Source organism: Alligator sinensis, unplaced genomic scaffold, assembly GCF_000455745.1.
Source record: "Alligator sinensis unplaced genomic scaffold, ASM45574v1 scaffold541_1, whole genome shotgun sequence".
NCBI classification, from domain to species: Eukaryota; Metazoa; Chordata; order Crocodylia; family Alligatoridae; genus Alligator; species Alligator sinensis.
In genome coordinates, this window is record NW_005842602.1 from 58,659 (window position 1) to 72,989 (window position 14,331).

A 14,331-nucleotide genomic window follows, 5' to 3' on the forward strand; every position below is an offset into this window, starting at 1 on the left:
GCGATCCTCAATGCACAAGCTAATGCTATTCCATCTCGGAGGAAAGGGAGCAAAAGGGCACAGCCAGCCCCTTGGCTCTCTAGGGAACTAGCGGACCTCCTGCAGCTAAATAAAAAGATCTACAAAGGATGGAGGACGGGATCCACCTCCAAGGAGGAATATTCCGCACTGGTCCGGACCTGCAGGGAGCAAACCACGAAAGCCAAGGCTGCAACTGAACTCCAACTAGCTACAAGTATCAAGGATTAAAAAAAGTCCTTTTTTAGATATGTGGGGAGCCAGAGGAAAAGTAAGTGCAACATTGGACCCCTGCTAAACCAGATGGGACAACTGACACCCAGGAAAAAGCCAACCTACTAAATGGGTACTTTGCATCGGTCTTTCACCAGTCCCATGGGACGCCCCTGCCCATTAAGGGACAGGGAGGCCCGGGTGAGGAAGATTGCTTGCCCTCCATCAATGCTGACCTCGTGAAAGAACACCTTGAGAGGCTGGACACCTTCAGGTCAACCGGCCCTGACAGTCTGCACCCCAGGGTACTCAAGGAGCTGGCTAGCATCGTAACTCAGCCCCTGGCATGGATCTTCATGAACTCCTGGTGCTCTGGTGAAGTGCCCGAAGACTGGAAGAAGGCCAGTGTGGTGCCTATCTTCAAGAAAGGGAGGAAAGTGGATCCGGCAAACTACAGGCCCATCAGCCTGACTTCTATCCCGGGAAAGGTCTTAGAAAAGATTATCAAAGAGGCCATTCTTAATGGACTGGCTGATGACAACATACTGAGGGATGGCCAGCATGGGTTTGTTGCGGGTAGGTCTTGCTTGACCAATCTTATTTCCTTTTACGACCTATCACCCGGACAAGGGAGAGGAGACTGATGTCGTATATCTTGACTTCCAAAAAGCCTTCGATCTGGTATCCCATGATCACCTCTTGGCAAAACTGGCCAACTACGGCCTCAGGTCCACCACAATCTGCTGGCTGGGAAATTGGCTCTGTAGTTGGACCCAGAGGGTGGTGGTTGATGGATGTCAATCGTCATGGTGCCCTATGACCAGTGGGGTCCGTCAAGGCTCTGTCCTTGGACCTATATTGTTCAACATCTTCATTAATAATGTGAACACTGGAGTCAAAAGCGGACTGGCCAAGTTCGCCGATGATACCAAACTTTGGGGCAAAGCATCCACACCTGAGGACAGGAGGGCGATCCAGGCTGACCTTGACAGGCTCAGGAAATGGGCGGACAAGAACCTGACGGTGTTTAATATCGAAAAATGTAAGGTTTTCCACCTTGGGAGGAAAAACCTGCAACATGCTTATAGGCTTGGCAGTGCTACGCTGGCTAGCAATATGGATGAAAGGGACTTGGGGGTCATGATTGACCACAAGATGAACTTGAGCCTTCAATGTGATGCCGCGGCTAGTAAAGCAAGCAAAACGCTGGCTTGCATTCATAGATGCTTCTCAAGCAAATCCCAGGACGTCATTCTCCTGTTGTACTCGGCCTTGATGAGGCCACAGCTGGAGTACTATGTCCAGTTTTGGGCTCCACAATTCAAAAAGGATGTGGAGATGCTTGAGAGAGTCCAGAGAAGAGCCACGTGCATGATCAAAGATCAGGAAAACAGCTCTTACGATGACAGGCTGAGAGCTACGGGACTCTGCAGCCTGGAAAAGCGCAGGCTCAGGGACGATCTGATGGTCACCTATAAGTTTATCAGGGTGTTCACCAGAGCACCCCAATGGATGACAAGATCGAACAGTTATAAACTCCTGCAAGACCGTTTCAGACTGGACATAAGGAAGAATTTCTTTACTGCCTAAGCCCCCAAGGTCTGGAATAGCCTGCCATTGGAGGTCATTCAAGCACCTACTTTGAATGCCTTCAAGAGACATTTGGATGCTTATCTTGCTGGGATCCTATGAGCCCAGCTGACTTCCTGCCCCTGGGGCAGGGGGCTGGCCTCGATGATCTTCCAAGGTCCCTTCCAGCCCTAATGTCTATGAAATCTATGAAATCTCTTGCCATTAACATTCAACTCTTTTTTCCTTCAAGCTTTTATTTGGTTCAGAAGCAAAGCATCTTGAAGTACCCCATCACCCCCACCCCAGTGACTAGTCTACCTACACCTTGGCACTCTATGTATTCTTTGCTGCAAGACATATTAGTAATCATCACTGGCTATCCCTCAACACAAGGGTGTCTTGTATACCTGCTGCTCTACAATCAGCTAAATTATTCCAGTTCATGTATCAAGTCCCTTTTGGCTGCATCTTCCAAGGAAACATAATAGCAGTACTGCAATAATTATTTTTCTTATTATTATTTAAGTTACTTTTACAACATATTGCATGAAGGATTTATTTTTCACTAATATGAACAGATACACAAAAACGGTACCAAATTCTCATCTTAAATGACTTCCTGCCCTTTAAGCAGTTTTGATCCACTAAACCACATTTCCACTTATTTTCTGACTCATTCCTTTTCATGTAAATAACTGATGTGGGAATGTGTTCAATGTTTTCAGAGAATTGAAGCATTTGATATTTGTTGCACCTGTACTGGTTTTCTGGAAGTTGTATTTTCAAAAGCTCCAATACGATCCTATAGTACAGGTTTTATCATTTTTCCTTGAGTCTCTACTCTTAATTATTCCTTGATGATTAAAAAATATATAAATAAAACTACACATCCATCCTTGTCATATTAATTCATTTGAATTATACTATACACTCAATATGGATGCAATTATTTGCATAAAAAAATTTTCAGCTCTGCAATATCATTCTTTTTTAACCCTAAAAAGCAAATTACCATGATTGTACAGACACTTTTACTATTTTTATTTTATAACATCTAATTAACCCATAATTCCCCCTATAGGCTAGCCAAGGAACTGCAGACATAGGTCTCAGCACTCTTAGAACAAATATCTCATATTTAAGATTTCATACCACATTAGGCTGGTTGGATTGCTCATTACTTCGATAAGAAACCTCCAAATAATACCTAAATACTTCAAAAAAATGCTATACAGACAATTCAGTAAATACAGTTCTTCCCTCTGAGTGAGCACCGAACCAAGATCCAGCATGGAGTCAGCAGGCTCTGTGTTGCTGGAAGTGTATCTCCTGAGTTGTATAATTCATGCTTGACACTTAGTTGTCATTAAAAATCATAATCTTTTCACCAAATTCCAAATTAGGTAATTACATTTTGGATAATTACATTTCCCTCAATCCTTTTCCAGTTTCAAATGAATTCTTCTCTGCTTCTTGTTTTAGGAATGTCTATTGGCTTTAGGAATGGTTTAGGAATTGCTATACTCTGTTAAACAATTGTTACATTTTACCCCAGAGATAGCTGGTAGATGAAATGTTATTTCTCTGTGTGGTTTATTTTTCAGTTCATAAAACACTTTGTGTTCCCTGAAAACTAAGGAGACAGTAAACAAGCCACTGATATCTCACAATATGTTCTACAATCAAACTGAATTTATTTAATCCTCTTTACCTCAATATGTTTGCTGTAGCTTTTCTTTCTTGTGGAAGAAGATCTGGGTCTCTCAAAACCTCCTCCAGCAAATTAAGCACATTCATTTTCAGCTCATTGTTTAGCTCAAAATCCTACAAAGGAAAATAGTCTTATTGTCTTTGTTTTAAATATTTTGAATGAACAATTCAAAGATTCATGAATTGTGGTTTTTTTATTTCATTTACATTTGAGAATCCTGATAGGGCAAAGTTAGTGTAGTCTTGTCATCAACTGAACGCAGGACTGGAAGCAGTTTCTCCCCTTCTTTGCCACTTACTATGTAACATTGGGCAAATGTCTCTCTCCCTGCATTTTTCCATCTATAAAATGTGAATAATATTGTTTACTTTTGTGACGTGCTTTAAGATCTACAGATATTACTGTCACATAGCTCGTTATCTTATGCATCTACAGAGGATATGAGCCTGAAAATATCATGACCAAACAGACAGAAACAGAGTTAGCATGTATTTACTATTAATTCTATAGTCCTTGAGGCAGTGCAAGTATACAGAAAATAATAATTTTAATCCTTCTCAGCAGTCAATAGCATAAAATATTGCTTTCCTCTGACTCAAACAATATATAGAAAGATGCTTTCCCCTCTTAAAAGGATTATAGAAGCAGCTATATTACTCCCAGCACAACCCTTAGTCATTCATGATGCAAAAGTCTTTAGGGCAAGTCAAATGGGCATTGGCCCTATTGAAGTCAATAGGGTTATGATCTTTTACATTGGTTGTTTGGGGGCCTGGGGGGATGGGGGGGGGGCATTAATTCAATGCAAACTGCTGGATAGTCCTTCAAAAGAACAGTTGCTGTTTCCCTGAAATCGCTAGGGAACATGAAAACCAAAATGTTCGTATCCTTACATCTCTCACCCCATTCTCAGTAAGAAACTAGGAGACAGTGGTGTTGATGCCTACACGGTCAGATGGGTCACTAACTGGCTGGAGAGCCGTACCCAGAGGGTGGTGGTGGATGGGTCTTATTCGACCTGGAGGGATGTGGGCAGTGGGGTTCTGCAGGGCTCAGTCCTCAGGCCTGCACTATTCAACACCTTCATCAGTGACTTGGGCAAGGGGGTAGCAAGCACCCTGTTCAAATTCGCAGATGACGCTAAGATGTGGGGTGAAGTGGGTACGCTAGTAGGAAGGAACAGGCTGCAAGCGGATCTAGACAGGTTACAGGGGTGGGCCAATGAGAACAGGATAGGGTTCAACACTGACAAGTGCAGGGTAATGCACCTGGGGAGGAAGAACCAGCGGCACACCTACAGGCTGGGGAAGACCCTTCTTGCCAGTGTTGAGACAGAAGAGGGTCTTGGAGTCATCATTGATGCCACAATGAACATGGGCCGACAGTGTGGGGACGCGGTCAGGAAGGCCAACCATACCTTGTCGTGCATCCACAGATGCATCTCAAGCAGGTCCAAGGAGGTGATCCTCCCCCTCTATGCGACACTGGTCAGGCTGCAGCTGGAGTACTGTGTCCAGTTCTGGGTGCCTCACTTCAGGAGGGATGTGGCCAATATGGAGAGGGTCCAGAGGAGGGCCACCCACATGATCAGGGGTCAGCAGGGCAGGCCCTACGAGGAGAGGCTGAGGGACCTGAACCTGTTCAGCCTCCATAAGAGAAGGCTGAGAGGGGACCTAGTGGCAGTCTACAAACTAGTCAAGGGGAACCAGCAGGCATTGGGAGAGTCCTTGTTCCCCCGAGCACTCCCGGGAGTTACAAGAAACAACAGACACAAGCTAGCGGAGGGTAGTTTCAGGCTAGACGTTAGGAGGCGCTGTTTCTCTGTCAGGGCAGCTAGGACCTGGAAGCAACTTCCAAAAGAAGTGGTGCTGGCTCCTACCCTGGGGGTCTTTAAAAAAAGGCTGGACAAACATCTGGCCGGGGTCGTTTGACCCCAGTACTCTTTCCTGCCACGGCAGGGGGTCGGATTAGATGATCTCCTCAGGTCCCTTCCGACTCTACCAACTATGAAACTCTCTCTCTCAGAAACTATATTAGATGTCAGAAACCCAACATGCCAGCCTCCTCATCCCCGACTAACCTGAAGGGAGGCTGGGTTGTATCTTCCAGCAGAGTGTCTTTTTCTCCAATTTAAATAATATTAGCAAATTATGATAGATAGAGAGTTAGGGATTGAAGCAAACTGAAGGTAAAGCAGTCTACTTGCAAGAAGCAAAATCCAAGACATGACGGTCTATACCACACTTGGTTCAGATTAGTGTGGCCACCTTAGTGCAGTCCTGTGGCCCATAGCTACTTCCTTTCTTGGAAACAGTATAGCTATGTTCATGCAGTGCTATAGGCACCCTAGCTAACAGCCATGTTTGCAGCAGTGGCCAATTGTGTACAGAAATTGGCACTGTGGCAGCTGATGCTGCCCCAGGTATCACATGGTTATCCTGCTACACTTCTGTCCTTTCCCATACTCTGCAATGCTTTAGGTCCAGATGTTCAGGAGAGGTTCCAGGGGCAGGCTAAACCATTTCCAGGGATGAGTTAGGGGGTTTCAAATATGGATAGTCAGTGGCTTCAGCTAAAGGAGAAGTGTGGGTGCTGCCCTTGCTAATAGCAGGGGCAGATCCAGAGGGATGCACTGACATGGACCAAACCACGAAAGTCTCTGGGGACTTTTTTAAAGTTTCTAAAGCATGTAATAATCCACCCTTCCCCTCCAACCTCAAGGCCATGTCCCTTCCTATGTCCTTCATCTCTTCCCTTGTCTGCTGCTGCTGATTTACCTGCTGTCCGAGAGTGGAGGAAGCTTCAAAGTTGCTCCTGCCCACTCCAGTCCAGCTGCACGAGGTCTGAGCTCAGCTGGATGGAAAGGGTGACGGTGGCAGCAGCAGCAATGGGTGGGATGGTGAGTTCCCCAACCCTGCTTGGTCCGCCAGAAGCAGGTGCAGGGAGGAGGAACCCCTCCGCTCATCATTGTTGTTGCTGCTGCTGCTCCCAACAGCCTAGGAAAGGAAAGGGGGAGGGATTCATATGTGCTTCAGGGACTTTAGAAAAAGTCCCCAGTCTCCCATGACACAGCCTGCCTGCACCAGCAGGTGGAAGGAGAAGAAGGCTGGGAGCAGGGAGTGTTCCTGCACCCCACCCTACCCCCTTGGCCAAACTCTGGATCTGCCACTGGGTAAGAGTGTAGCCATACCATGAAAATCTTTAGAAGCATACTTGTAGGTCTTTGTAGAATAACATTTCATCAGTAACTAACTCATTACTGTTGTGACTATTTTATTGGTTAAGCAACCCATACAGGTGTTGTGTGTTTTTTGTATAGGATGCCTTTGCCCCATGGTGGCAAATCATTCTTTCTTTTCCCATTGACTGAAAGGCAGAACATAAAAGGAGCAGGGTGGCACCTTTTCCTATTACACCTAAAGAAGACTGAGAATGATTAGGCCACTGGTGCATTAAGACCATAGTCTGTTCGTTGTTTTCTTGGGCTCCACTGTTTAGCTGTCTGCATCCTCTGGCTCTCATCTCATACTTCGGTTAAAAGCTACATTGGGTATGGACATCTCTTTTTTGTTCTATGCAGCAGAGCATCTAGCACTTGGGGGCCCTAACATATAATTAGGTCTCAAAGTGCTGTGATAATACAAATAATAATAAATAGTAGGAAGACAGGCTCCCTAGACTCCAGATAGACCCATTACAAAGGATAGCAGTTCAGCCATACAAACCTGCAGAAGCACTCTCTGTGGATATTCATTTTTGAAACGATGCATGAAATAATTTAATTTTATGGAAGGATCTGCAATTGAATTCTGGTCCTGAAGAGAAAAGGAGCTTTTTCAAATATGTTTGCCATTAGCTCAAATGCCAACTTTTGGAAAAGGTAACAAAGCCCAAAAGCCTCATTTATCCATTATATTTGTAGCTGTTGCTTCATAAACACAAGCAAATCTCTTACCATGTTTGTGGCAATTCACCACCTGTTTCCATGGGAACAGAAGTAGAAGAGCAGACAGCAGCAAAGTTACGAAATTCTTGTAGATGTCATTGACACTGCTGGTTAAGAGCTATACATACCATTTTCCCAAAGAACCATCTGCAGTTCTTCTGATCTGATTTTATGTGATAAGCTCTTACTCTCTATGATTTGGGGGCTCAATAGACCATACTCAGAGACAGACAAATTGCACCGTTTGTACCAGAGGTTCAGATGGACTGGGAAGAGCATGTAGTATTTGCATAATTTTTCTTGGAGATTTTATCAGGGGGCAAGGGGGTATTGAGAACTGTAAAGCAAACCAAAAAGGACACAGAAAGGTGCACTGATGACAATTCATAAGCTGAATCAAAAGGAAGATTTTAGGGTTGGAGGAAGATAGAAGGAATGTCAAATTCCACATTGACTGAAGTGGAATTATACTAAGAGATTCTTGTGTTAAAATCTTGGCAGCACATGGCTAGAGAGCTGTCCTCCTCTCTCATCTTGCAACTCATCTGCACTGCTTCATACCTCTTTTCCCTATAAAAGCTGTCCCATTTTTCATTTAAAATCTTCTTCCTATAGTGGAACCTAAATCACATCTTTGTACCAAGTGAAGTTGTACATATTTTTCTGTAGCAAAGGTCCAGGTATAGCACAATAAGGACTACTAGAGTGAATGAGAAGCTCAGTGCTGAGCCTGGAACAACACATAGAGAATATGCTTCAAACACAGAGGATACGCACATTTAAATACCAAACTTTGCGTTTCAAAGTACATTGTCTATTCTTAGTGACTTTGTCTTTAGAAATGCCCTTCTGAAGAACTATGTTTGAAAAATCTGAATGTCTCAAAAGGGAGAGAGAGACAAATGAAAGAAAGTCCACATGCAGGGGGTAGCATGGAAAAAGCTGTCAATATGAAACTTGGGGATATACCCACTAGATTTCAATATTTTTGTTCTGGGGGCGCTTGTACCAGAAAACTTTGTGAGGGTTTATTAAGACTATGGAATTTTAACCTCTTAGTCATCACTGCTGTTAACAAAATGGGAATTTTGTACTGCAAACTACAATATCTGTATTTGATATTTTCTAAGAGAAGCTAGGGATATCAGCTTTAGAAATCACCTTACCAAGCAATAGGCATTTAATACGTGGGATAAAACCCTGAAGAGGGTGGGGGGAGTTTACTTCATTTACTTCAGCAGGGCTAGTACTTCATTTCCTACATGCACAGCTATTAGCCAGAGTTGGCACTACATTTCTGTTCAAAATAGTTTTAAAGATGACATGTTATTATTTTTACTATAATCAGTCTTTTTGTCAAGCAGTATGAAGTGTGTTTTATTAAACCTAGAATAGTCTTCTTCTATCCATTTTTGTTGGTTTTCATTTGTGAAACAGGATAAAAAAAAATCACACTGTGTGAAAGTCCAGTACCGCCTGGACCAGATACAACTCAGTTTGTTGCATATTTACAGAAAAATACCCAATTACAATATATAGTAACAAGTTACTCCTGTATCTATGAATAGAAATTTCCACAAGATGGCACTCCTGACATAGCTGGAAAAAACATATAGAGGTGAAATACAGAATGAACCCAATGTGTTCTCACTGGGTTATGCTGGCTTCTTCAAGAGCTTCAGCAGTGGAAGCTGTATCCAAGAAGAGTTTCTGGCATTGTGGAACAACACTATTAGAGTTACCCGCAGTCAGGTAGCACATTTGCTGCAGCTGATGACTGACTGCAGGGAATCAGGGTAGCAAAAAACAATTTACCTGCCCTTTTCTTTGTCTGTTCCAACTATCCTCCTCTCTGACCCAGGGAATTGATTTAGCTTTTCTGCATCAATGAAGGTGAAATAAGTCATCTATGTGTCTAACTCAGAAACAAGTAGCATTCAGCCATCCAGTTGCTACCAAAGAAAACTGTTTAAAATTCTGGAGCAAGTAGACTGTTACAATCTAAAGAAGAAATATATTCCTATTAGTCTTCTCTTCACTATATATTAACTGCATAATTTTTTTCCCTTTCCCCTTTTGACATTACTGCTACAAACTCTTTTTTTCCAGTGTTTTCCCTGCACCAGCATAATGACTGTGCTTTATAAATTGGGAAAAATAAATGATTTAATAGGTACTCAGATGCCATGGGGATGAGCCAAGTATACAAATCTAGGAAGATAATTGGATATATTCAAAACCATACAAAGAGCTAGAAATGTCAATATTTCAGCTTGAAACCTTTAGTTATAAATTGCAAGTGTATACGTTTAGAAGGCTTTTTCCCCTGAAATTCTGTCATTTTTTACTTATTAATATGATTAATGTATAGCTGGCACATCCACTGGATCCCCTTTTCTGGTGATGATTTGTTAGTACAGTCTAAGCTGTATATAGTGGGCAATCAAAAAACTACCTGTGGGATGGGAAGTTAATCCTAGCCCTTCTCATTGCTGCCACTGCTGTGTAATTAGGAGCCCTGAAACTGAATAGATCCTGTCAATCTCACTGTGGTTACTGAAGGGAAGGCACTGAGAGTAACAATGAAACAAGACTTAATGAGGTGCAAACAGCTGAGTAAAAGCTCTAAATTACAAGGTAAACCGCATTAATGCATTAGGACAACCTAAGGGCAGGCTGTTCCCATACAAATTAGCAGGCACTTTTAAACCAGATTAAATTGACAAATCGGAGGAGTGGACCAAAATAAATCTCATGAAGTTCAATAAGGAAAAGTGCAAAGTCCTGTACTTAGGATGAAACAATCCCATGCACTGGTACAGGCTGGGGTCCCACTGCCCAAGCAGCAGCTCTGCAGAAAAGGATCTGGGGGTTTCAATGGACAATAAGATGAATATGAGATAATGGTGTGCCCCTGTTGTGAAGAAGACTAATGGCATACTGGGCTGCATTAGTAAGAGTGTTGCCAGCAGATAGAGGGAAGTGATTCTTCCCCTCTATTCAGCACTGGTGAGGCCACATCTGGAGTACTGTGTCCAGTTTTGGAGCCCCCACTACAGAAAGGATGTTGGCAAATTAGAGAGAATCCAGTAGAGGGCAACAAAAAAATGGTTAAGGGGGTAGGGAAAATGATTTACAAGGAGAGGCTTAGGGACCTGGGCTTATTTAGTTTGGATAAGAGAAGACTGAAAGGGAATTTAATAGCAGCCTTCAACTACCTGCAGGGTGGTTACAAAACCAAAAGAGCTAAATTGTTTTCAGTGCTGGCAGATGACAGAACAAGGAGCAATGGTTTCAAGTTGCAGCAAGGGATGTTTAAATTAGGTATTAGGAAAAACTTTATCATGAGGAGGGTAGTAAAGCATAGGAACAGGCTACTCAGAGAAGTGGTCAAATCACCATCCTTCGAGGTTTTTAAGACCTGGCTAGACAAAGCCTTGGCTGGGATGATATATTTAGGGACAGTCCTTCATTGAGCACAGGGCTGGACTAGTTGACTTCTTGAGGTCCCTTCTAACCTTAATTTTCTATGATTCTAAATAGTGCCTTTAACATTGGACTCAACTTATTTTGGCAAATGGCTGACATCATTTGCACAATTTAGAAAACTATTACCCTAACCCATGGCTATCCTGAGGAGATTTTACTATAAAGACTTTCAATTTAAATGGCTACCATGAGAATTGAGAACACTTTGTTACATGGCACATAAATAGTAGGGCTGTGTGAAATTTCGCCAGCCATTTAGTTCCGACACTGTTTCGACCAACTTAGAGGTCAAAACAGCAAAATCGGAATGACACAAAAGGCCATCAAAATAGCCTCGAAACAAAACAAGGCTGATTGAACCATTTTGAAAGTCTAAACGTTTTGACCAGAGGCTGGGGATGGAAGGTCAGTCCAGCTGGTCTGACTTCCCATCCCTAGTGCAAGATCCAGCAGGGGGCAGGAGGCAGCCCACCGGGCTGCTTCCCAGTGCCCCATGCTACTTCGCACCAGAGGCAGGAGGAAGCCCGGCTGGGCTGCTTTCCTGACCCCCGTGCTTCATTGCACTGGGGGCAGGAGACAGTCGAGTGGGGCTACTTCCCTGAACACCATGGTTGATCACGCTGGGGGCAGGAGGCAACTCAGCGGGGCTGCTTCCCCAACCCCCATACTTAATTGTGCCAGGGGCGGGAGGCAACCCAGCAGGGCTGCTTCCCCAACCATCACACTTGATTGCACCGGAGGTGGGAGGCAGCCCAGGAGGGCTGCTTCCCCAACCTCCGTGTTTCATCATGCCAAGGGGTGGGAGGCAGCCCGGCACGATGAAGCGCAGGGGTGAGGGAAGTAGCCCCGCTGGTTTACCTCCCGCTCCCCAACGCGATCTAGTGTGGGGCACTGGAAAGCAGCCCAGCTGGGCAGTCTCCCGGCCCCAGCATGATGAAGCGTGGGGCACCAGAAAGCAGCCCACATGGGCTGCCTCCTGCCCCCCAGAGTGTTGAAGCACAGAGGTCAGGGCAGCAGCCCAGCTGGGCAATCTAGTGCTGGGGATGGGAAGTCAGCCCAGCTGGTCTGACTCCCCATCCCCAGCGAAACTCGAAACAGTGGCAAAACAGCCTTTCTGTTTTGACGGAACGAAACAGAACAGTTGTTTTGACTTGAAGTGAAATTTGAGACGAAACACTGTTCCGTCGCAGCGTTAAAACTCAAGGCGAAACAATTTTACCTATGCTCCAGCTTTAATAGCAGTTTAGTTGGGGAGTAAGGGGGGAATTGCATCCTTATTCAATAAGATGGCATCCCCATTTTGTAATATGCCATAAGACAGTTCCTGCATTTATATCCTAAAATGCATACAAGTTGGATAAACCAAAGAAGTGAAGGCAGCTGTGGAACGAGGAAGAAAGAATAACAGAAGGAAGTGGCTAAGGACTGCAAAATCAAAGCTCTGTTCACAAATCACTAACATTATCAAAAGTTTCTAAATGTATATAGTAGAGAGTCAGGGAAAAGCATACTCTTTATACTGCCCTATTATATGCACATGCTGTTCATCCTTCATGGATGAAGATGACCACATGCAGTGCAGGGTGGGGAGAGGGAAGAAGAAGAGAGAAAAGAAATGGGAAAGAAACAGGGAGGGAGAAAAGAGAAAAAGAGAAAAAAAAGGAAAAAAGAGAAAAGAGAGAGGAAAGAGAAAGGAGCAGGGTGGAGGCTAGGTCATGTGGGTACATACAACTATATAAGCCCTATCTGCCTTGAACAATCTGCTGCAGCAGGAGCAAGAAAGCGATACGGACTGGGTATGAGAGGTTTTTGTTTTCCTGGCCACATGTTTGCACATATTGTGTAGGTAAAATGCTCAATGGAGTGTGCACAGCAATAAAGTTAATAAGAAACATTTTACACAAGGTCAGAGCGAGCCTGCTAGTGATACTCTTGCTCTGTTATCCAGGGGAGCACAGTTCAATGTGAAATTCTAGAATGTGGATGCATGTTCTCCTTGCCAGGAAGAGCTAGGCATACTATGGAGGCAGTATGTTCAGTCCCATTGGAAAGGAAGTAATTCATCTGACTGAGTAAAGAGTGAATGTGTTAATGGATTTAGAACCAAGGGCCAGAATGAAGCTAATCGCCAGGCAAGGGAGTATAAAGCATAATTACTCAGTTCTTATGTAGTGTGCACATCAGAAATAAATAAGCTGAAGTATTTATATTGACCATGTATGTAAATATCATATAGCAAAGATTCCAAGAAAATAATCTACAAGTTATGACAAGGGTGCAAAGTTATAGAAAAATAACTAGAGTTTTGTTTTTGATTCATCCTTCACAAAGATGAAAGAAAATAATCTTTTTAAATAACATAAGAATTTCCTAAAGCTACAGAACAGAGGAAGGTAGAAGAGCCCATGAAGTCCTGCCATGACCTCTGTGTGAAAATCCAATTTACTTGTGAAACATTTGGATACTGAAATGATGAGTAATATAGAAAACAGAGAGACACAGAGAGAGAGAGTGCATGAACATGCACGCAGGAGGGAATAGATTACAGCAAACTCATAAAGAATCCATACAGGAAACCCATTCATAGGCTTGTATTATTTAAGTTCAGTGTAACTCTACAGGCTTTAGATCAAAATAACCTTGCATTGCTTTGGCTCCTATATATAGAGATAATGTTATAACTATTTCTCAACAACTGTAAAGAAGCCAGTTGGGAAGTTGGCATCAGGGTCCTATGATTGCCATGTGAGGAGGAGGAGAAGTGGTGCAGGTTGTCAGGATAAATGCAACACAACTCCCTCATGACAGCCTTGCTGAATATATTTGGAATAATTTTATTAGATTCTTTTTTAATTCTAATTTTTTCCTTACATAATATTATGCTTTGAAGAAGCAGAGACATAGAAGTATATCCAGAAGTTTTGGCAATCAAATCAGGTACCTAAGCACAGAGTAGCATAAGGCCCCGCACTTTTAGAGGGCCACGTTCAGCATACACATTGGGCCAGCTCTGATCAGCGGTGGTGAAGAGTCCAGTTCTGAGGGAGGAAAGAAGGAAGGGTGGCTGCTCTCTCATCCAGCTGCCTCAAGATTTCTAAAGTTGCCACGCACAACCTACACTAGTCTTTCAGATATGCCATGATTTAGCTATTATGATCACTGGTGACAAGCAAGAAAAAAAGAACTCTGTTGCAGTTTTTCCTAATCATTCCTCTCCACCTTGTTTGTAGCTTTATAGTGAGGTTCCTCCAGTGCAGAAGCACAGGGGAAGGGGAACAGGAAAGGAAAAGAGGGCATAGAAACAGATATTATCAAATCAAAAAGGATCAGCTCTCTCCATCGCTACTTTAAAATTTCCATCCCTTACCAACGTGCATTCCTG

General features: G+C 43.4%; 1 protein-coding gene across 1 annotated transcript in view; it reads right to left on the minus strand.

The window, feature by feature from the left end:
* RASGRF2 (Ras protein specific guanine nucleotide releasing factor 2) overlaps positions 1 to 14,331 on the minus strand; it is a 213,336-nt gene that overhangs the window by 38,476 nt on the left and 160,529 nt on the right. Inside the window, exon 19 of the mRNA XM_025214753.1 lies at positions 3,515 to 3,627. Within this exon, the coding sequence (XP_025070538.1) occupies positions 3,515 to 3,627 (113 nt within the window). The remainder of the gene's footprint in view (positions 1 to 3,514; positions 3,628 to 14,331) is intronic.